Source organism: Phyllobates terribilis, unplaced genomic scaffold (assembly GCF_046119375.1).
Source record: "Phyllobates terribilis strain yellow unplaced genomic scaffold, ASM4611937v1 Scaffold_13__5_contigs__length_258822181, whole genome shotgun sequence".
NCBI classification, from domain to species: domain Eukaryota; kingdom Metazoa; phylum Chordata; class Amphibia; order Anura; family Dendrobatidae; genus Phyllobates; species Phyllobates terribilis.
In genome coordinates, this window is record NW_027362773.1 from 70054127 (window position 1) to 70077794 (window position 23668).

A 23668-nucleotide genomic window follows, 5' to 3' on the forward strand; every position below is an offset into this window, starting at 1 on the left:
GATTGCCTGCCATGTATGAGCGATCCCCGCATGTTTTTTTTTGGGGGTGTCTAATAACCGTGAAACATGTGGGGCAGGGACTAGAGCATGTCAGTCGATGATCCACGATACTTGGTGCATATCCGAGTACCCGATGCAAACTCAAGTAGCGAGCACTTGTGCTCAAGACTGACAACTTATTCAATATGATCACCTAATGTTATCAAATTCTGTGTCGTACCTCTGGGTTCAAAATGGGGTCACTTGTGGGGGTTTCCACTGTTTTGGCGCATCAGGGGCTCTCCAAACACAACATAGCATCCGGACTCGATTCCAGCCAATTTTGCATTCAAAAAGTCACACAGTGCTCCTTCCCTTCTGCCGTGCACCCAAACAGTATTTTTTCCTCACATATGGGGTATCGGCTTACTCAGGAGAAATTGCATGGTGCAATTTCTCCTGTTACCCTTATGAAAATGCAAAATTGGGGGCTGAAAAACATTTTTGTGGGAAAAATGTAAAAATTTAGTTTTTACGACTGAATGTTATAAACTTCTTTGAAGCACCTGGTGGTTCAAGGTGCTCACTACACATCTAGATAAGTTCCCTGAGGGATCTAGTTTCCAGAATTGTGTAACTTGTGGGGGATTTCCACTGTTTAGGCACATCAGGGCCTCCCCAAATGCGACATGGCGTCCGCTAATTCAAGCAAATTTTACATTCAAAAATTCAAATGGCGCTCCTTCCCTTACGACCCTGCCATGTGCCCAAACAGTGGTTTCCCCCACAATTGGGGTATAAGCTTAGTCAGGAGAAATTGCACAACAAATTTTGGGGTCCATTTTTTCCTGCTACCGTTGCAAAAATAAAAAAAAATTGGGTCTAAAGTAACATTTTTGTGAAAAAAGTTAAATGTTCATTTTTTTCTTCCACATTCCAAAAATTCCAGTGAAGCACCTGAAGGGTTAATAAACTTCTTGAATGTAGTTTTGAGCACCTTGAGGGGTGCAGTTTTCAGAATGGTGTCACTTTTGGGTATTTTCTGTCATAAAGACCTCTCAAAGTCACTTCAAATAAGATGTGGTCCCTAAAAAAATGGTTTTGTAAATTTGTTGGAAAAATGAGAAATCGCTGGTCAACTTTTAACCCTTATAACTTCCTAACCCCAAAAAAAAGTTAGTTCCAAAATTGTGCTGATGTAAAGTAGACATGTGGGAAACGCTATTTTCTGTGACACATCTCTCTGATTTAATGTCATGGAAATTAAAATTTTGAAAATTTCAAAATTTTCGCCAAATTTCCGATATTTTCACAAATAAATGCAAGTCAGATGGAATAAATTTTACCACTATCATGAAGTACAACATGTCACAAAAAACCATTCTCAGAATCAGTGGGATCCGTTGAAGCGTTCCAGAGTAATTGCCTCATAAAAAGTGCGAGAGGTCAGAATTGGAAAAATTTGCCTGGTCATTAACGTGCAAACCACCTTCGGGGGTAAAGGGGTTAATATACGCGACGCTTGATTCTGAGAATAGTTGAATCCCATAGCTCCTCTTTTTGGCTTTTGCCTGACTTCACTCTCAGAATAATAAGCTTCCTGACATCTGGGGATAAATTTGGCTTTGCCATTATTTAACCTAAAAACACACACACAAAAAAAAAAAATGCAGGCGAAATTCGACTACCCATGACAAAATATGCAAACCACTTGGCCCAGCAAATGGTGAAAACTAACATAAAGGGATAAAACAATGTCAAACACAATTTTCGTCCTTAGAGTTGACAACGATTTGCTTCCAGTTTACTAAAATCACCAGGAAAATGGCATCACAACAACCAGACAGAAGGAATCACACTTAAAAAAAAAAGCAAAACTTTTGGTCGCCACTGTACAAGTACGTCACATGTTGGGAAACGGTTAAACCACCATGATTTCAAGATGGATCTATCATATACTTGCAAACTTTTCAGAGGGAAATTGTATTTTTATGTAATTTATTTTACTTATATAGGGCCATTAATTACAGACATCATCCTCATACTCCCACTATTAGTATGCCTTTGGATTGTGGGGGAAAACCAACACAAACACGGGGAGAACATGCAAACTCCTTGCCGATGTTGTCCTTGGTGGGATTTGCACCCCGAACCCCAGGACTATATGGCTACATTGCTGACCACTGAGCCACCGTGCTTTCATGTAGGAGATTCGAAAAAGCGGCACTGCGCACAACATTTTGTCCTTATCATTCATGCATTATCACTTTATTTGACTCGCAAATAGTACGTATAACCCCCATTCATCTCAGCCCACAATTAATACACACATATCCCCTAAACAAATACAAACCTCACAAAGGAATCGGTAGCTGCCGGTTATTAGGGAGGACAATGTATATAATAATGCTTAACTGTGTTACGTTCTTTTCTGAATATGTGATCCAGTGGATTGATGATGGAGATCGGGATGGAAAGATGAGCTCTTCTGGGCCTGGAATCCCTCCTTCTCCCTAGACAACCTGGTGATTTTTTGTTATTTGCATGGTGGTGAGCCAACTATGGCTTCCTGCAGCATCACTTATACAGACACAACCGAATGCAGCAGGGACCCTGCGAGAAGCCATGATCCACTCCCTTTCTCACCATTTGGGGAAATCTCTTAGTGTTTACAGGCAACACGATGATGACCCTTACTGAATGATGGAGCAATGACATGTTAGAAGAGGCCAACACAACCAATGTAAAAGAGCGCTGTGCGGGAAAGACACAGGGGAGGCAAATTATTTTATTGTTTTCTTGCTGGGGCATATACACAGTTGACTAAAAATTTACAAATTAACCAATAAGGAAAAGAGAGGCGCTAGGACAAAGGTAAATACAAATAATATAAATCTTTATTTAAGAATATAAGTTAAAAACAAGGAAAAGGAAAATAAATATCCAACAGGGCAAAAACAAAGAAAATGTATAAGCCGAACAGGAGAAAAAAATATAGTAATAATTACCCGAAATGTAAAATTATATAAAATGGTGAATAGGCAAGAAGTATATGTGTCTAGATAACCAGCCAAGTTTAATGTATGTGAGAAAAGGTAAATCCCAAAGTATAAATAACAAGTAGGTATCAAGGCTCATACACAGAGTAAGTAGATGGTAAAAAGTTCTGGTGCCAACACTTTTGCAAATCGTCCCATAAATAGTCATATAGCACAAATGACAAACAAAGTAGCACTCTGCAACGCTAAGTATGTAAATATGAAGTATGAAATATGAATGGTATTACTGCTGTAGAAAATAGAAATAAATGAGAAACCTTAGCGCATAAATTGGCCAATTCATGTGTACCTGACAGCCGCGGTAAGGCTTTTCTCAATGTCCGGACCCTACCAATGTGAATACCTCTCTAAGGGACATCCGTCTGCCTATATGTGGGAAAGTAAGATCCTACTGCAATTAAAACCACCTGAGGCATAGGGGTGGAGTGCTCAGCTAAAGCTTAACAATGGCTCTCTAGCAATAGCGAGGGCTGACTGCTGGCCTTTTAAGAATAGTAAGGGCCGTCTGATGGCCCTATAAAAATAGGCTTTATGACTTTCAGAGTCCCTCCATCATAAATAAAACAGGATGTGTCTGATGATGTGTCACACACCACATGGCCAGATAAGGTTGTAAAATGTTAAAATGACATTTCCCAGTGAATGCATTTGTCACAGTTGAAAGCAATGCAAAAGTAAAAAAACGCATCAAAAACGCTACGTGTGAACATAGCCCAAGGTGTGGAGGAGTAGTTTTGGTTATTTATTTTGCCATATATACTAGTCATTACCCTGGAAAGGATGTTCCTTAATATATTTCCCAGGAAAATCCATTTCGTTTTTGTTTTTGTATGTTTTATTGTGAGTCTGTAAAAGTGGCGTAATACTTTGACAACGTTGTTGACAGCAGTGACCTGGGAGTTAGAAATGCTTCCAGGGGTCTTCCCCATGCTGTTCCCATGTCATTTGAGCACTGTTCCCATCGATTTGGGCAATTTTTAGGCCCACTGCAGACCGCCGGGGGGAGCCGCCTGGAAAATGCTCGATTTTCCCATAGACTTACATTGGGCTCGTTGCTCGGGTCGAGCACCCAAGTATTCCAATTTGCTCGACCCGAGCAACGAGTACCTGAGCATTTTAGTGCTCTCTCATCACTACTCATCACCCCAAGAACACCATCCACACAGTGAAATATGGTGGTGGCAGCATCATGCTTTGGGGATGTTTTTTGGCAACAGGGACCGGGAAAATGATCCGAGTCGAGGGGAAGATGGATGGTGCGAAATACAGGGATATTCTTGAGCAAAATCTATTTGTCTGTCAGTGATTTGAGACTGGGATGGAGGTTCACCTTGTAACAAGACAATGACCCAAAGCATACTGCTAAAGCAACACTCGAGTGGTTTAAGGGGAAACGTGTAAATGTTTTGGAGTAGCCTAGTCAAAGCCCAGACCTTAATCCAATTGAGAATCCTTTCGCAGGCCACTGTAGGTGTCTATAAATTATGTCTAATAATGAGATATGATACAGGGAAAAAGTATTGGACTCGCTTTCTGAAATGTAATTAATACTTCTTACAAAAGCCTTTGTTGATGATGACAGCTTCAAGACGCCTCCTGTATGGAGAAACTAATCACATGCATTGCTCAGGTGTGATTTGGGCTCATTCTTCCATATAAACACTCTTGAAATCCTGAATGTCCCGTGGTCTCCTTCTATGAACTCTGAGCTTTAGTTCCTTCCATACATTTTCTATTGGATTCAGGTCAGGTGATTGGGCCATTCTAGTGGATGGTGGATGACAGCAGATTTTTTCAAGAATGTCTCGGTACATTTGTTTCTTCATCCTTCCTTCAATTATATTAAGTTTGTCACTGCTGTATGCTGAAAAACAGCCCCACACCATGATGTTCCCAACTCCAAACTTCACTGTTGGTATGGTTTTGGGTTGGTATGCAGTGCCTTTTGGCCTCCAAACATGTATTATGGCATACTAAGAGTTAAATATTGGTCTCATCTGACCAAACTATATTCTCCCAGTATTTCATTGACTTGTCTAAATGTTGTTGAGCAAACCTTAAACGCGCTTAAAAATGCTTTTTATTCAGGAATGGAGTCTTGCGTGGTGAGCGTGCATACAGGCCATGGAATTTGAGTACATTACTTAGTTTTCTTTGAAACAATTGTACCTGCTGATTCCAGGTCTTTCTGTAGTTTTCCACAGGTGGTCTTTGCCTCTTGGACAACTCTTCTGATATAATTCACTCCTCTGACTGAAATCTTGCGGAGAGCGGCTGGTCTTGGATGGTTTATTGTGAAAATATGTTCTTTCCATTTCTGGTTTAAGGCCCCAACAATGCTCACTGGAAGCTTCAGTAGTTTAGAAATGTTTCTGTTCATGCCATCAGTATGTTTTACAACAATAATGTTGCCAAGGTTTGAGACAGCTCACTGGTGTTACCCATCACGAGATGTTTCTTGCGTGGAAGCTTGGTAATGAGACACCTTTTTTATAGGCCATCAGTTTAACCAGTTGATATTATTTTTCACTAAGTGGCATGATTGCTTTCTAATTACTGATAGATTTCAGCTGGTGTTATGACTTTCCATGGCTTTTTTGCACCTCTTTCTTCATGTGTTTAATACTTTTTCCCTGTGTCATTTCTCAGTATTACACATAACTTAATTTATGGACATCTATGGTTTGATTTCTTTGCCTGTGTGGATTGGATGGATTGTTACTGACATCTGGTGAGAATTTCGTGTGAATAGCACCTTTAGAAATACATTTGTGACATACTTATTTCATCCGCTATAAATATGTATAATTACTCTGATTAACAGTTTGGAGCTTTGGAAAATTAAAGGCTATTCCACCTATTTTTTGTGTGCAGTACAAGTAAATGTGGAATCATGCGTTAAAGGGAAGGTACCACGATTTTTAATTTTGTATTAATAATTATTGATTATATAATCAATTATTTTTAGCACAAAATTAAATGTAATGCTTTAATACTTTTTTCTTTCTTAATTTTTATTTCAGCTACTGGGGACTGCCATTTTCATTTGGGGGTGTGTGTAAGAAGCTAAGCAGCACTCTTACACACCTCACTTACGGCAGCCATGAGCATAAGAGACTGCTGTCGGGCAGCGACCCTCTCTTTAACATTAGAGGCCTCTCCTCCTTCCTCTAGCTGCAAACTGGGCACACCCCCTGGGCTCTCCAGGTTGCTGCTGTGGGAGGAGATAGCGGCCATCTTTGTGAAGCCCACTATGTATGCTGTGGGCTTAATTTTCCCATCAGCACATGCACTGACAGAAGCTGCTGGGGAGAGGAAATGACGGGGAGTGGAAGTCCGGGTGATGTGAGTATCTGCGCTTCAGCTGTGATCACAGATCACTGCTCACCGCCGACCTGTTCAGGGCAGAGCAGGGAGATCATCCATCTACTGTGCTCTGAACACACTGAACAGGATGCAGCACAAGTGTTTGTTTTTTCTATGTCGTGAATATATGTGGCCATATATCATGATGGGGGCGATATATACCAGGAGGAGGGGGTCACATATATATACAGTACAGACCAAAAGTTTGGACACACCTTCTCATTTAAAGATTTTTCTGTATTTTTTTGACTATGAAAATTGTACATTTACACTGAAGGCATCAAAACTATGAATTAACACATGTGGAATTATATACTTAACAAAGAAGTGTGAAACAACTGAAAATATGTCTTATATTCTAGGTTCTTCAAAGTAGCCACCTTTTGCTTTGATGACTGCTTTGCACACTCTTGGCATTCTCTTGATGAGCTTGAAGAGGTAGTCACCGGAAATGGTTTTCACTTCACAGGTGTGCCCTGTCAGGTTTAATAAGTGGAATTTCTTGCTTTATAAATGGGGTTGGGACCATCAGTTGTGTTGTGAAGAAGTCTGGTGGATACACAGCTGATAGTCCTACTGAATAGACTGTTAGAATTTGTATTTTGGAAGAAAAAAGCAGCTAAGTAAAGAAAAATGAGTGGCCATCATTATTTTAAGAAATGAAGGTCAGTCAGTCCGAAAAATTGGGCAAACTTTGAAAGTGTCCCCAAGTGCAGTTGCAAAAACCATCAAGCGCTACATAGAAACTGGCTCACATGAGGACCGCCCCAGGAAAGGAAGACCAAGAGTCACCTCTGCTTCTGAGGATAAGTTTATCTGAGTCACCAGCCTCAGAAATCGCAGGTTAACAGCAGCTCAGATTAGAGACCAGGTCAATGCCACCCAGAGTTCTAGCAGCAGACACATCTCTTCAACAACTGTTAAGAGGAGACTTTGTGCAGCAGGCCTTCATGGTAAAATAGCTGCTAGGAAACCACTGCTAAGGACAGGCAACAAGCAGAAGAGACTTGTTTGGGCTAAAGAGCACAAGGAATGGACATTAGACCAGTGGAAATCTGTGCTTTGGTCTGATGAGTCCAAATTTGAGATCTTTGGTTCCAACCACCGTGTCTTAGTGCGATGCAGAAAAGGTGAACGGATGGACTCTACATGCCTGGCTCCCACCGTGAAGCATGGAGGAGGAGGTGTGATGGTGTGGGGGTGCTTTGCTGGTGACACTGTTGGGGATTTATTCAAAATTGAAGGCAAACTGAACCAGCATGGCTACTACAGCATTTTGCAGCGCATGTTATTCCATCCGGTTTGCGTTTAGTTGGACCATCATTTATTTTTCAATAGGACAATGACCCCAAACACACCTCCAGGCTGTGTAAGGGCTATTTGACCAAGAAGGAGAGTGATGGGGTGCTACGCCAGATGACCTGGCCTCCACAGTCACCAGACCTGAACCCAATCGAGATGGTTTGGGGTGAGCTGGACCGCAGAGTGAAGGCAAAAGGGCCAACAAGTGCTAAGCATCTCTGGGAACTCCTTCAAGATAGTTGGAAGACCATTTTCGGTGACTACCTCTTGAAGCTCGTCAAGAGAATGCCAAGAGTGTGCAAAGCAGTCAAAGCAAAAGGTGGCTACTTTGAAAAACCTAGAATATAAGACATATTTTCAGTTGTTTCACACTTCTTTGTTAAGTATATAATTCCACATGTGTTAATTCATAGTTTTGATGCCTTCAGTGTGAATGTACAATTTTCATAGTCATGAAAATACAGAAAAATCTTTAAATGAGAAGGTGTGTCCAAACTTTTGGTCTGTACTGTACCAGGAGGAGGGGGCCATATAGTATACATAGTATATATATTGTAGGTCACTATATGGGGCTATTATACTGTGGTGCATTATGTGGGGCCTTTATACTGTGGGGCACTATATGGGGCCATTATACAGAGATGCTAAGCGACTCTGATGAGCGGTGTAGTTACTGAGGTCACTGCTCATCACAGCCGCCGGGTCTCGTGGAAGCACAGCGAGACCCGGAGTGGCTGCTGCTACGGCCTATGGAGCTCCATTCTCTAAACAAAGCTCCATAGCCTTTGGACGCCAGATTTGGGAATCGTTGTGGGAACGCCATGGACTAGTCAGACCTGCTTGGGTTTTTGTTTTTCCAAAAGTAAATTGATGAACCAGGGAAAGTGTCGGGAAGTCTTTATTCAAATAAAATGTATTTTTCTGCCTGTTTTTTTTTCATTATTGGGTTAGTAATGGGGGTGTCTGATTGACTCCTCTCCATTACTAACCTGAGGGCTTAATGCCAGATGTTAATTTTGACAATTCACAGCTGTCATCAACCGCAACTATCATTACCCTGATTGCCACCGCTCCAGGGCAGTCGGGAAGGGGCTGGCAAAGCGCAATCTAATGTGATGCGCGAATTCTAGGGCCTCTGAGGGCAGGTATTTTTAGGCTGGGAAGGGCCCAATAACCAGGGACCTTCGCAGCCTGATTATATCAGCCCGCAGCTGTCTGCTTTACCTTGCCTGGGTATCAAAAATAGGGAGGGGGGCCCAAGTCGGTTTTTTTCATTTATTAGGGTAAACACCCTTTAGTGCCACATAAAAGGCACTAAAGGGTGCACATTTATAATATGTAGTATGTATTATTGTGAAATTCTATACTTACTGGACGTTTATCCTATTACACCACTGCTCCCATAGAAGTGGACAGAGCAAGGTTACACATTTCTAAGGGAGCAGTGGTGTAATGTGTCACCTTCGTCTGTCCACTAATGTGGGAGCAGTGGTGTAATGTGTGACCCCGCTCCATCCACTTCTGTGGCAGCAGTGGTGTAATGTGTGACCTTACTCTGTCCACTTCTATGGGAGCAGTGGTGTAATGTGTGACCCCCGCTCCATCCACTTCTGTGGGAGCAGTGGTATAATATGTGACCCCCCGCTCCATCCACTTCTATGGGAGCAGTGGTATAATATGTGACCCCGCTCCATATTATATGGGGGCAGTGGTGTAATGTGTGACCTTACTCTGTCCACTCCTGTGGGAGCAGTGGTGTAATGTGTGACCCCCGCTCCATCCACTTCTATGGGAGCAGTGGTGTAATGTGTGACCCTGCTCCACGCACTTCTATGGGAGCAGTGGTGTAATGTGTTACTCTGCTCCATCCACTTCTATGGGAGCAGTGGTGTAATGTGTGACTCTGCTCCATCCACTTCTATGGGAGCAGTGGTGTAACGTGTGACCCTGCTCCATCCACTTCTATGGGAGCAGTGGTGTAATGTGTGACCCTGCTCCTTCCACTTCTATGGGCGCAGTGGTGTAATGTGTGACCCTGCTCCTTCCACTTCTATGGGAGCAGTGGTGTAATGTGTGACCCTGCGCCATCCACTTCTATGGGAGCAGTGGTGTAATGTGTGACCTTCGTCCGTCCATTTCTATGAGAGCAGTGGTGTAATGTGTGACCCAGCTCCATCCACTTCTATGGGAGCAGTGGTATGTGTGACGCCGCTCCGTCCATTTCTATGGGAGCAGTGGTATAATATGTGAACCCCGCTCTGTCCATTTCTATGGGAGCAGTGATGTAATGTGTGACCCCCCTCCATCCACTTATATGGGACCAGTAGTGTAATGTGTGACCTTCCTCTGTCCACTTCTGTGGGAGCAGTGGTCTAATGTGTGACCCCGCTCCGTCCATTTCTATGGGAGCAGTGGTGTAATGTGTAACCCCGCTCCATCCACTTCTATGGTAGCAGTGGTGTAATGTGTGACCCTGCTCCGCGCACTTCTATGGGAGCAGTGGTGTAATGTGTGACCCCCGCTCCATGCACTTCTATGGGAGCAGTGGTGTAATGTGTGACCTTCCTCTGTCCACTTCTATGGCAGCAGTGGTATAATGTGTGACCTTACTCTGTCCACTCCTGTGGGAGCAGTGGTGTAATGTGTGACCCCCGCTCCATCCACTTCTATGGGAGCAGTGGTGTAATGTGTGACCCTGCTCCACGCACTTCTATGGGAGCAGTGGTGTAATGTGTTACTCTGCTCCATCCACTTCTATGGGAGCAGTGGTGTAATGTGTGACTCTGCTCCATCCACTTCTATGGGAGCAGTGGTGTAACGTGTGACCCTGCTCCATCCACTTCTATGGGAGCAGTGGTGTAATGTGTGACCCTGCTCCTTCCACTTCTATGGGCGCAGTGGTGTAATGTGTGACCCTGCTCCTTCCACTTCTATGGGAGCAGTGGTGTAATGTGTGACCCTGCGCCATCCACTTCTATGGGAGCAGTGGTGTAATGTGTGACCTTCGTCCGTCCATTTCTATGAGAGCAGTGGTGTAATGTGTGACCCAGCTCCATCCACTTCTATGGGAGCAGTGGTATGTGTGACGCCGCTCCGTCCATTTCTATGGGAGCAGTGGTATAATATGTGAACCCCGCTCTGTCCATTTCTATGGGAGCAGTGATGTAATGTGTGACCCCCCTCCATCCACTTATATGGGACCAGTAGTGTAATGTGTGACCTTCCTCTGTCCACTTCTGTGGGAGCAGTGGTCTAATGTGTGACCCCGCTCCGTCCATTTCTATGGGAGTAGTGGTGTAATGTGTAACCCCGCTCCATCCACTTCTATGGTAGCAGTGGTGTAATGTGTGACCCTGCTCCGCGCACTTCTATGGGAGCAGTGGTGTAATGTGTGACCCCCGCTCCATGCACTTCTATGGGAGCAGTGGTGTAATGTGTGACCTTCCTCTGTCCACTTCTATGGCAGCAGTGGTATAATGTGTGACCCCGCTCCGTCCATTTCTATGGGAGCAGTGGTGTAATGTAATGTGTGACCCAGCTCCGTCCATTTCTATGGGAGCAGTGGTATAATATGTGACCCCCGCTCCATCCACTACTATGGGAGTAGTGGTATAATGTGACCCTGCTCCGTCCATTTCTATGGGAGCAGTCATGTAATGTGTGACCCCGCTCCATCCAATTCTATGGGAGCAGTGGTGTAATGTGTGACCCTGCTCCTTCCACTTCTGTGGGAGCAGTGGTGTAATGTGTGACCCTGCTGCATCCACTTCTGTGGGAGCAGTGGTGTAATGTGTGACCCCGCTCCATCCACTTCTGTGGGAGCAGTGGTGTAATGTGTGACCCCGCTCCATCCATTTCTATGGGAGCAGTGGTGTAATGTGTGACCCCGCTCCGTCCATTTCTATGGGGGCCGTGGTATAATATGTGACCCCGCTCCATATTATATGGGGGCAGTGGTGTAATGTGTGACCTTATTCTGTCCACTCCTGTGGGAGCAGTGGTGTAATGTGTGACCCTGCTCCGTCCATTTCTATGAGAGCAGTGGTATAATGTGACCCTGCTCCGTCCATTTCTATGGGAGCAGTGGTATAATATGTGACCCCCGCTCCATCCACTTCTATGGGAGTAGTGATGTAATGTGTGACCCCGCTCCATATTATATGGAAGTAGTGGTATAATGTGTGACCCCGCTCCATCCACTTCTGTGGGAGCAATGGTGTAATGTGTGACCCCGCTCCATCCATTTCTATGGGAGCAGTGGTGTAATGTGTGACCCCGCTCCATCCACTTCTATGGCAGCAGTGGTGTAATGTGTGACCCCGCTCCGTCCATTTCTATGAGAGCAGTGGTATAATGTGACCCTGCTCCGTCCATTTCTATGGAAGCAGTGATATAATGTGTGACCCCGCTCCATCCATTTCTATGGGAGCAGTGGTATAATATGTGACCCCCGCTCCATCCACGTCTATGGGAGTAGTGGTGTAATGTGTGACCCTGCTCCATCCACTTCTGTGGGAGCAGTGGTGTAATGTGTGACCCCCGCTCCATCCATTTCCATGGGAGCAGTGGTGTAATGTGTGACCCCGCTCCATCCATTTCTATGGGAGCAGTGGTATAATATGTGACCCTGCTCCATATTATATGGGGGCAGTGGTGTAATGTGTGACCTTACTCTGTCCACTCCTGTGGGAGCAGTGGTGTAATGTGTGACCCCGCTCCATCCATTTCTATGGGAGCAGTGGTGTAATGTGTGACCCCGCTCCATCCACTTCTATGGTAGCAGTGGTGTAATGTGTGACCTCCGCTCCATCCACTTCTATGGGAGTAGTGGTGTAATGTGTGACTCTGCTCCGTCCACTTCTATGGGAGCAGTGGTGTAATGTGTGACCCTGCTCCACGCACTTCTATGGGAGCAGTCGTGTAATGTGTGACCTCCGCTCCATCAAATTCTATGGGAGCAGTCGTGTAATGTGTGACCTTCCTCTGTCCACTTCTATGGGAGCAGTGGTGTAATGTGTGACTCTGCTCCGTCCACTTCTATGGGAGCAGAGGTGTAACGTGTGACCCTGCTCCATCCACTTCTATGGGAGCAGTGGAGTAATGTGTGACCCTGCTCCTTCCACTTCTATGGGAGCAGTGGTGTAATGTGTGACCCTGCTCCTTCCACTTCTATGGGAGCAGTGGTGTAATGTGTGACCCTGCGCCATCCACTTCTATGGGAGCAATGGTGTAATGTGTGACCTTCGTCCGTCCACTTCTATGAGAGCAGTGGTGTAATGTGTGACCCAGCTCCATCCACTTCTATGGGATCAGTGGTATGTGTGACCCCGCTCCGTCCATTTCTATGGGAGCAGTGGTATAATATGTGAACCCTGCTCTGTCCATTTCTATGGGAGCAGTGGAGTAATGTGTGACCCCCTCTCCATCCACTTCTATAGGAGCAGTGGTGTAATGTGTGACCCCCTCTCCATCCACTTCTATAGGAGCAGTGGTGTTATGTGTGAACCCGCTCCATCCACTTCTATGGGAGCAGTGGTGTAATGTGTGACCTTCCTCTGTCCACTTCTATGGGAGCAGTGGTATCATGTGTGACCCCGCTCCATCCATTTCTATGGGAGCAGTGGTGTAATGTGTGACCCTGCTCCACGCACTTCTATGGGAGCAGTAGTGTAATGTGTGACCTCCACTCCATCCACTTCTATGGGAGCAGTGGTGTAATGTGTGACCTTCCTCTGTCCACTTCTATGGGAGCAGTGGTGTAATGTGTGACTCTGCTCTGTCCACTTCTATGGGAGCAGTGGTGTAACGTGTGACCCTTCTCCATCCACTTCTATGGGAGCAGTGGTGTAATGTGTGACCCTGCTCCTTCCACTTCTATGGGAGCAGTGGTGTAATGTGTGACCCTGCTCCTTCCACTTCTATGGGAGCAGTGGTGTAATGTGTGACCCTGCGCCATCCACTTCTATGGGAGCAGTGGTGTAATGTGTGACCTTCGTCCGTCCACTTCTATGAGAGCAGTGGTGTAATGTGTGACCCAGCTCCATCCACTTCTATGGAAGCAGTGGTATGTGTGACCCCGCTCCGTCCATTTCTATGGTAGCAGTGGTGTAATATGTGAACCCCGCTCTGTCCATTTCTATGGGAGCAGTGATGTTATGTGTGACCCCGCTCCATCCACTTATATGGGAGCAGTAGTGTAATGTGTGATCTTCCTCTGTCCACTTCTGTGGGAGCAGTGGTCTAATGTGTGACCCCTCTCCGTCCATTTCTATGGGAGCAGTGGTGTAATGTGTGACCCCCGCTCCATCCACTTCTATGGTAGCAGTGGTGTAATGTGTGACCCTGCTCCGCGCATTTCTATGGGAGCAGTGGTGTAATGTGTGACCCCCGCTCTATCCACTTCTATGGGAGCAGTGGTGTAATGTGTGAACCCCGCTCCATCCACTTCTATGGGAGCAGTGGTGTAATGTGTGACCTTCCTCTGTCCACTTCTATGGGAGCAGTGGCATAATGTGTGACCCTGCTCCGTCCATTTCTTTGGGAGCAGTGGTGTAATGTGTGACCTCGCTCAGTCCATTTCTATGGGAGCAGTGGTATAATATGTGACCCCCCGCTCCATACACTTCTATGGGAGTAGTGGTATAATGTGACCCTGCTCCATCCATTTCTATGGGAGCAGTGATGTAATGTGTGACCCCGCTCCATCCATTTCTATGGGAGCAGTGGTGTAATGTGTGACCCTGCTCCTTCCACTTCTATGGGAGCAGTGGTGTAATGTGTGACCCCTTTCCGTCCATTTCTATGGGAGCAGTGGTATAATATGTGACCCCCGCTCCATCCACTTCTATGGGAGTAGTGGTGTAATGTGGGACCCCGCTCCATATTATATGGAAGTAGTGGTGTAATGTGTGACCCCGCTCCATCCACTTCTGTGGGAGCAGTGGTATAATGTGTGACCCCGCTCCATCCATTTCTATGGGAGCAGTGGTGTAATGTGTGACCCCGCTCCGTCCATTTCTATGAGAGCAGTGGTGTAATGTGTGACCCCGCTCCGTCCATTTCTATGAGAGCAGTGGTATAATGTGACCCTGCTCTGTCCATTTCTATGGAAGCAGTGATGTAATGTGTGACCCCCGCTCCATCCATTTCTATGGGAGCAGTGGTATAATATGTGATCCCCTCTCCATCCACGTCTATGGGAGTAGTGATGTAATGTGTGACCCCGCTCCATCCACTTCTATGGTAGCAGTGGTGTAATCTGTGACCCTGCGCCGCGCACTTCTATGAGAGCAGTGGTGTAATGTGTGACCCCCGCTCCTTCCACTTCTGTGGGAGCAGTGGTGTAATGTGTGACCCCCGCTCCATCCACTTCTATGGGAGCAGTGGTGTAATGTGTGACCTTCCTCTGTCCACTTCTATGGGAGCAGTGGTATAATATGTGACCCCTCTCCGTCCATTTCTATGGGAGCAGTGGTATAATATGTGACCCCCCGCTCCATCTACTTCTATGGGAGCAGTGGTGTAATGTGACCCTGCTCCGTCCATTTCTATGGGAGCAATGGTATAATGTGACCCTGCTCCGTCCATTGCTATGGGAGCAGTGATGTAATGTGTGACCCCGCTCCATCCATTTCTATGGGAGCAGTGGTATAATATGTGACTCCTCTCCATATTATATGGGAGCAGTGGTGTAATGTTTGACCTTCCTCAGTCCACTTCTGTGTGAGCAGTGGTGTAATGTGTGACCCCGCTCCGTCCACTTCTATGGGACCAGTGGTGTAATGTGTGACCCCTCTCCGTCCATTTCTATGAGAGCAGTGGTGTAATGTGTGACCCCCGCTCCATCCACTTCTATGGGAGCAGTAGTGTAATGTGTGACCCCCGCTCCATCCACTTCTATGGGAGCAGTGGTGTAATGTGTGACCTTCCTCTGTCCTCTTCTATGGGAGCAGTGGTATAATGTGTGACCCTGCTCCGTCCATTTCTTTGGGAGCAGTGGTGTAATGTGTGACCTTCCTCTGTCCTCTTCTGTGGGAACAGTGGTATAATGTGTGACCCTGCTCCGTCCATTTCTATGGGAGCAGTGGTATAATATGTGACCCCTCTCCATATTATATGGGAGCAGTGGTGTAATGTGTGACCTTCCTCAGTCCACTTCTATGGGAGCAGTGGTGTAATGTGTGACCCCGCTCCATCCATTTCTATGGGAGCAGTGGTGTAATGTGTGACCCCGCTCCGTCCATTTCTATGAGAGCAGTGGTGTAATGTGTGACCCCGCTCCGTCCATTTCTATGAGAGCAGTGGTATAATGTGACCCTGCTCTGTCCATTTCTATGGAAGCAGTGATGTAATGTGTGACCCCCGCTCCATCCATTTCTATGGGAGCAGTGGTATAATATGTGATCCCCTCTCCATCCACGTCTATGGGAGTAGTGATGTAATGTGTGACCCCGCTCCATCCACTTCTACGGTAGCAGTGGTGTAATCTGTGACCCTGCGCCGCGCACTTCTATGAGAGCAGTGGTGTAATGTGTGACCCCCGCTCCTTCCACTTCTGTGGGAGCAGTGGTGTAATGTGTGACCCCCGCTCCATCCACTTCTATGGGATCAGTGGTGTAATGTGTGACCTTCCTCTGTCCACTTCTATGGGAGCAGTGGTATAATATGTGACCCCTCTCCGTCCATTTCTATGGGAGCAGTGGTATAATATGTGACCCCCCGCTCCATCCACTTCAATGGGAGCAGTGGTGTAATGTGACCCTGCTCCGTCCATTTCTATGGGAGTAATGGTATAATGTGACCCTGCTCCGTCCATTGCTATGGGAGCAGTGATGTAATGTGTGACCCCGCTCCATCCATTTCTATGGGAGCAGTGGTATAATATGTGACTCCTCTCCATATTATATGGGAGCAGTGGTGTAATGTTTGACCTTCCTCAGTCCACTTCTGTGTGAGCAGTGGTGTAATGTGTGACCCCGCTCCGTCCACTTCTATGGGACCAGTGGTGTAATGTGTGACCCCTCTCCGTCCATTTCTATGAGAGCAGTGGTGTAATGTGTGACCCCCGCTCCATCCACTTCTATGGGAGCAGTGGTGTAATGTGTGACCCCCGCTCCATCCACTTCTATGGGAGCAGTGGTGTAATGTGTGACCTTCCTCTGTCCTCTTCTATGGGAGCAGTGGTATAATGTGTGACCCTGCTCCGTCCATTTCTATGGGAGCAGTGGTATAATATGTGACCTCTCTCCATATTATATGGGAGCAGTGGTGTAATGTGTGACCTTCCTCAGTCCACTTCTATGGGAGCAGTGGTGTAATGTGCGACCCTGCTCCGTCCACTTCTGTGGGAGCAGTGGTGTAAAGTGTGACCTTCCTCTGTCCACTTCTATGGGAGCAGTGGTGTAATGTGTAACCTTCCTCTGTCCACTTCTGTGGCAGCAGTGGTGTAATGTGCGACCCTGCTCCGTCCACTTCTATGGGAGCAGTGGTGTAATGTGTGACCCCCTCTCCATCCACTTCTATGGGAGCAGTGGTGTAATGTGTGACCTTCCTCTGTCCACTTCTATGGGAGCAGTGGTGTAATGTGCGACCCTGCTCCGTCCACTTCTATGGGAGCAGTGGTATAATATGTGACCCCCCGCTCCATCCACTTCTATGGGAGCAGTGGTGTAATGTGTGACCCCGCTCCATCCATTTCTATGGGAGCTGTGGTATAATATGTGACCCCTCTCCATATTATATGGGAGCAGTGGTGTAATGTGTGACCTTCCTCAGTCCACTTCTATGGGAGCAGTGGTGTAATGTGCGACCCTGCTCCGTCCACTTCTGTGGGAGCAGTGGTGTAATGTGTGACCCTGCTCCACGCACTTCTATGGGAGCAGTGGTGTAATGTGTAACCTTCCTCTGTCCACTTCTGTGGCAGCAGTGGTGTAATGTGCGACCCTGCTCCGTCCACTTCTATGGGAGCAGTGGTGTAATGTGTGACCCCCGCTCCATCCACTTCTATGGGAGCAGTGGTGTAATGTGTGACCTTCCTCTGTCCACTTCTATGGGAGCAGTGGTGTAATGTGCGACCCTGCTCCGTCCACTTCTATGGGAGCAGTGGTATAATATGTGACCCCCCGCTCCATGCACTTCTATGGGAGCAGTGGTGTAATGTGTGACCCCGCTCCATCCACTTCTATGGGAGCAGTGGTGTAATGTGTGACCCCGCTCCGTCCACTTCTATGGGAGCAGTGGTGTAATGTGTGACCCCGCTCCATCCACTTCTATGGGAGCAGTGGTGTAATGTGTGACCTTCCTCAGTCCACTTCTGTGGGAGCAGTGGTGTAATGTGTGACACCTCTCTGTCCACTTCTATTGGAACAATAATATAGTGGACGGAGCGGGGTCACGTATTACACCACTGCTTCCTTAGAAATGTGTTAGGCTGTGTGCCCACGTAGCGTTTTTCAAGCGTATATGCTGCGGAATTTCCGCAGCGTAAACGCTTGTAAAACGCATGTATATCCGCACCCCATGGTCCCCAATGGCATTCCGCAATGTCAATGCCCATGCTGCGGATTTTTCCGCAGCGTATATGCTGCGGTCAAAAATCCGCAGCATGTTCATTAATTTTGCGGAAGCGCAGCGGAATCAATGTGCGGATGGTACCCAAGTCTGGAGGAGAGGAGACTCTCATCCAGACCTGGGTACCAAAGAACCTGTAAAAAAAAGAATAAAATAAAGTTTATACTTATCTTCTGATGTTTTGCCTCCGTCGCGCTGTTGTCTGAAGGACCTGCCACGTCATTGAGTCATGTGACCCACCACATGACTCAATGACGTCACCGCAGGTCCTGCACACAACAGCGTGAGCCGCTCAAGCCTCCGGACGGGGCAGAGAATGCATCAGAAGGTGAGTATAAACTTTATTTTTTTATTTTTTACCATTCTGAACAAGTTGTCAAGCACTTTTCCAAGTGATGCTTGGAGAAGTGCTTGATAACCCGCATGCGGAAATGCATGCAAAGACGCCTCACAAACGCTTCTACCTGGCGGGAAAACCGCATGTAATATCTGCATGCGATTTTCCCGCCAGGGAGAAGCGTAAAAAATATGCTTCAGGTCCGCAACGTGGGCACATAGCCTAAGGTACTTGGCCAGACTTGGGTACCATCCGCACATTGATTCCGCTGCTCTTCTGCAAAATTAATGAACATGCTGCGGATTTTTGACCGCAGCATATACGCTGTGGAAAAATCCGCAGCATGGGCATTGACATTGCGGAATGCCATTGGGGACCATGGGGTGCGGATATACATGCGTTTTTCAAGCGTTTACGCTGCGGAAATTCCGCAGCATATACGCTTGAAAAACGCTACGTGGGCACACAGCCTTACCCTGCTCCATACATTAGATACTGTGTATCTAATCCCATCATGTGATAAACTACACTTAGGCTGAGTTCACACGATGCGTTTTTCATGCGTTTCCGCGGCGTTTTTGCAGTTGCGTAAACGCATGAAAAACGCATGGTAGAAGGGCAGCAATGTTCCCCAATTGAAATCCGCATGTGCTGTGCCCATGATGCGGATTTTTCCGAAATCCGCAGCATGTCAATTAATTTTGCGGAAACGCTGCTCTTTTGCCGCCATTGACTTGCATTAGACCGCATGGAATCCGCATCACTGTATATGTTGATGCGCTTTTCATGCGGTCTAATGTGCGGATGGTACCCGGGTATGGAGGAGAGGACTCTCATCCAGACCCAGGTACCATTAAAAAAAAAAGAATAAAATAAAAAATATATATATTCTCACCTTCTGACGACAGGCGCAGCGCTCCTGCTTGATTCCCCGCACTTCGCGGTTGAATGAAGAAAGACCTTCGCTGACGTCAGAGTCATGTGACGGGTCACGTGATGCTGACGTCGGAAGGTCCTAAAGTCTTCACTGCCGGCAGCCGGGACCGAGCGAAGCAGGACACCGGGGGCCATCAGAGGGTAAAGTATATATTTATTTTTTGACATTCACACACTATATAAATCCATGCCGGCTGCATGGATTTATATAGTGTAAAGTTGACAAGCACTTTCCAAGTGATGCTAAAATCGCTTGGGAAGTGCTTGTCAACCCGCATGCGGAAATGAAAGTGAAGAACGCTTCATTTCCGCATGTCCCTGGCAGGAAACCGCATGTACAATCCGCATGCGTTTTTTCCTGCCAGAGAGATGCAGAAACGCTCAGGAAAAAATCCTGAGCATTTCTGCATCGTGTGCACATACCCTTAGGCTGCGTGCCCACAATGTGTTTTTCATGGTAATCCGCACCCCATGGTTCCCAATGGCATTCCGCAATGTCAATGCACATGCTGCGGATTTTTCCGCAGCGTTTCTAGAGCGCTCATAAATCCGCAGCATGTTCATTAATTTTGCGGAAGCGCAGCGGAATGGCCGCCATTGACTTGCATTGAGACGCATAGAATCCGTGTCTGTACATTTGTACAAGCGGATTCTATGCGTTTCTATGTGCGGATGGTACCTGGGTCTGGAGGAGAGGAGACTCTCCTCCAGACCTGGGTACCATTGTACCTGTAAAAAAAAGAATAAAATAATAAATAAACTTATATTCACCTGTCCGGTGGCCCCTGCAGCGCTTACCTTCCAGGACCTGAGATGACGTCGCAGTCATGTGACCGCAGGCTGTCTCGCGATAGCCTGGCAACCCGGAAGAAGCCAGGACGAGCGCTGCAGCCACGCCGGGGCCTCGGGGGTGAGTATAGCTTTGTTTTTTTATTTTTACAGTCACACTATATAAATCCATGCCGGTTGCATGGATTTATACAGTGTGACCAAGTTGTCAAGCACTTTCCAAGTGATGCTATCGCCTGGAAAGTGCTTGTCAGTCCGCATGCGGAAACACATGCGTTAACGCATGTGAATCCGCATGTATTCTGCAGGAAAAATGCATGCACAATCTGCATGCGTTTTTTCTGCCAGGGAGATGCAGAAATGCTGCAGAAATTTTCTGCTTCATTTCTGCATCGTGGGCACATAGCCTTAGCCCTGTATCTAATCCCAGCATGTTACTCTAAGGCTGTGTGCCCACGTAGCATTTTTCAAGCGTATATGCTGCGGAATTTCCGCAGCGTAAACGCTTGAAAAACGCATGTATATCCGCACCCCATGGTCCCCAATGGGATTCCGCAAGTTCTATGCACATGCTGCGGATTTTTCCGCAGCGTTTATGCCGCGTTCAAAAATCCGCAGCATGTCATTTAATTTTGCGTTTCCGCAAGCGGAATTGCCTTTGTCCAATGCATAAAAAACGCAAGGCAATTCCGCATGTGGAAAACGCGTGATAAACGCGCGAAAAATGCGCGATAAACGCGTGCGGAATTCCGCATGCGTTTTTCCGGGAGAGGACTTGCATTTATGCAGCAGAAATTTTCTGCTTCATAAATGCAACGTGGGCACATAGCCTAAGCGTATCTAATGGCACACGTTACACTCCACGTATCTAACCGCAGTTTATGATACAGCGAGCAGCATCATCTAAGGCTGTGTGCCCACGATGCGTTTTTAATGCGTTTCTGCAGCGTTTTTGCAGCTGCGGAAACGCATTAAAAATGCATGGTAGAAGGTCTGCAATGTTCCCCAATGATAATCCGCATGTGCTGTGCTGCGGATTATCATTGCGGAAAAAAACGCAGCACTACCAATTATTTTGCAGAAGCACTGCGTTTTCGCCGCCATTGACTTGCATTAGAATGCGCCAATTCCGCAAGACTGCATCTGTACTTGCATAATTGGCGCGTTCTAATGTGCGGATGGTACCCGGGTGTGGAGGAGAGGAGAGTCTCCTCCACACCCAGGTACCATTAAAAAAATCTGTAAAAAAAGAATAAAATAAAAAATAAATGTATATTTACCTTCCGGCGGCCCACTCAGCACTCCTCCTTGCTTCCCGGCACTTCGCAGTGGATTGAAGGACCTGCGCTGACGTCAGAGTCATGTGACGGGTCACGCGACGCTGACGTCGGCAGGTCTTTCAATCCACCGCTGCCGGCAAGGGAGAACGGGGTGTAAAGCAGGACACTGGGGGCCATCGGAGGGTAAGTATACATTTTTTTTTTTTTTTTAAACCACTCTCTCGGGTCATAGTGTGACCTAGTTGTCACAAGCACTTTCCATGCGGAAATGTCAGTGAATAACGCTTCACATCCGCATGTCCCTGGCAGGAAAACGCATGTACAATCCGCATGTACAATCTGCATGTACAATCCGCATGTACAATCTGCATGTACAATCCGCATGTACAATCCGCATGTACAATCCGCATGTACAATCCGCATGTACAATCTGCATGTACAATCCGCATGCGTTTTTTTCTGCCAGGGAGATGCAGAAACGCTCAGGAAAAAATCCGGAGCATTTCTGCATCATGGGCACATAGCCTTACGGAATCAGCGTTGCAGGCCGTCTTTGGTGACACTGTACTTGTCAGTATTACTTTGCAGTCACCAACAAAATGGCTCCGCACTGTGATCCTAAACTTCATCCTTTCTTATCCTGTTACAAACACCCAGAAGGGGAGGAGAGGAGTGATGTCACCCACAAGTGAGCAGATCCAGCCCACATTTACTGCAGTCGTAATGTGAGCTAGTTGTACAATAGCTGCTCCCCCTAGTGTTTAAAAGTGGAAATACCAAAATAATTTGTAATATTTTTTTGTATTTTATTTCAGTAAAATCAAATGATAATATTTATAAAATAATCAAAACATTAAAACTTTACATTTTTTTAATTGTTGAAAAATTTTTTTGGGATGGCACCTTCTCTTTAAGACAACTCCAGCTGGGGCTTGTCTGGGTAATGGCCAGGGTGATCAACAAAATGAGTTCCAGGAGAGCAGTGGTACTGTCAGCTGCCAGAGAGGGAAGGAGACTGATTCAGGCCAGAGTCTGCCCCCAACAGCACTGACAAACAGTAGTGCATAAGGGAAGACAGGAAAGCGAAAAGCAATGGGCAATCCTCTGTGATGTGTGTGAGGCGTTGTCCCCCGTTTAATGTTTTTGATGTTATATGAGGGTATATAGCGAAGGGATTATAGTACAAAGGATCATTTTCTGTGCAGTGTCACAGTTGTAAATGTTTCCTGATCATCGCACTGTGGTTTTTGATGTCGCCTTTCTTCCCATTATTGGCGCTGATTTTTGTCGTTCTTGTTCCACAGATCAATCTTTGCTGTTTTGGATCTGATGAAATTAGATATGGCCAACTTTGCCATCAGCAGCATTCGTCCACATTTAATACAACAATCTGTGGAGTACGAGAGGAAAAAATTCCAGGACTTCTTTGAAAAGCAACCAAGTACGGTGTTCTTCACGTGTGACCTGTTGTGTTATGTGCCACATTCATGTCAGGGTCGGGGAGACTTGAAATTCTACAAAAGCAAAACTTGAGAATTTTTGAATAGGTTGAAAACATTTCCACTTTCTTCTTCCACATCTGTACCCAGGTTGTATCTGCAGTTGCACTCCCTTTAAAGTGAATAGGACTAAGCTGCAATACCACGCACAACCTGTGGACAGTGTGGCACTGTTTTATTCTTTTAGTGTGATTTTCATATAATGTCTTGTTTTTTTTCCATCTTACCTAGATTCTTTAGAATTGGTCACAAGTTGGATTAAGGAATCGACTGAGCTTTTGGCTAAGGACTCTGCCGCAGCTTCCTCCAGCTCTCCTTGTCCCACCACTGTATTAAATCATGCCTACATCAAACTTCTCACATGGGACCATGAATGTAAACCCTTCCCAGAGGTATGAATTTAGTCTTCTAGTCGTGTGAGGACATGGCAAATGTCCCGGTATCTTCCATACACACTAATAGGAAATGACTGCATACAAGTTGTGTAGCAGGCTCCTACAATCTGGACATCAATGAGACCCTGAGATCCAATCATTCATGGCACATACTATC

General features: G+C 46.3%; 1 protein-coding gene across 3 annotated transcripts in view; it reads left to right on the top strand.

The window, feature by feature from the left end:
- Nucleotides 1–23668, top strand: part of TCP11L1 (t-complex 11 like 1) — a 227405-nt gene that overhangs the window by 195621 nt on the left and 8116 nt on the right. For all 3 annotated transcript variants that reach the window (XM_073658119.1, XM_073658118.1, XM_073658117.1), the window contains 2 exons: nucleotides 22922–23058; nucleotides 23348–23508. In XM_073658119.1, the coding sequence (XP_073514220.1) occupies nucleotides 22922–23058; nucleotides 23348–23508 (298 nt within the window). The remainder of the gene's footprint in view (nucleotides 1–22921; nucleotides 23059–23347; nucleotides 23509–23668) is intronic.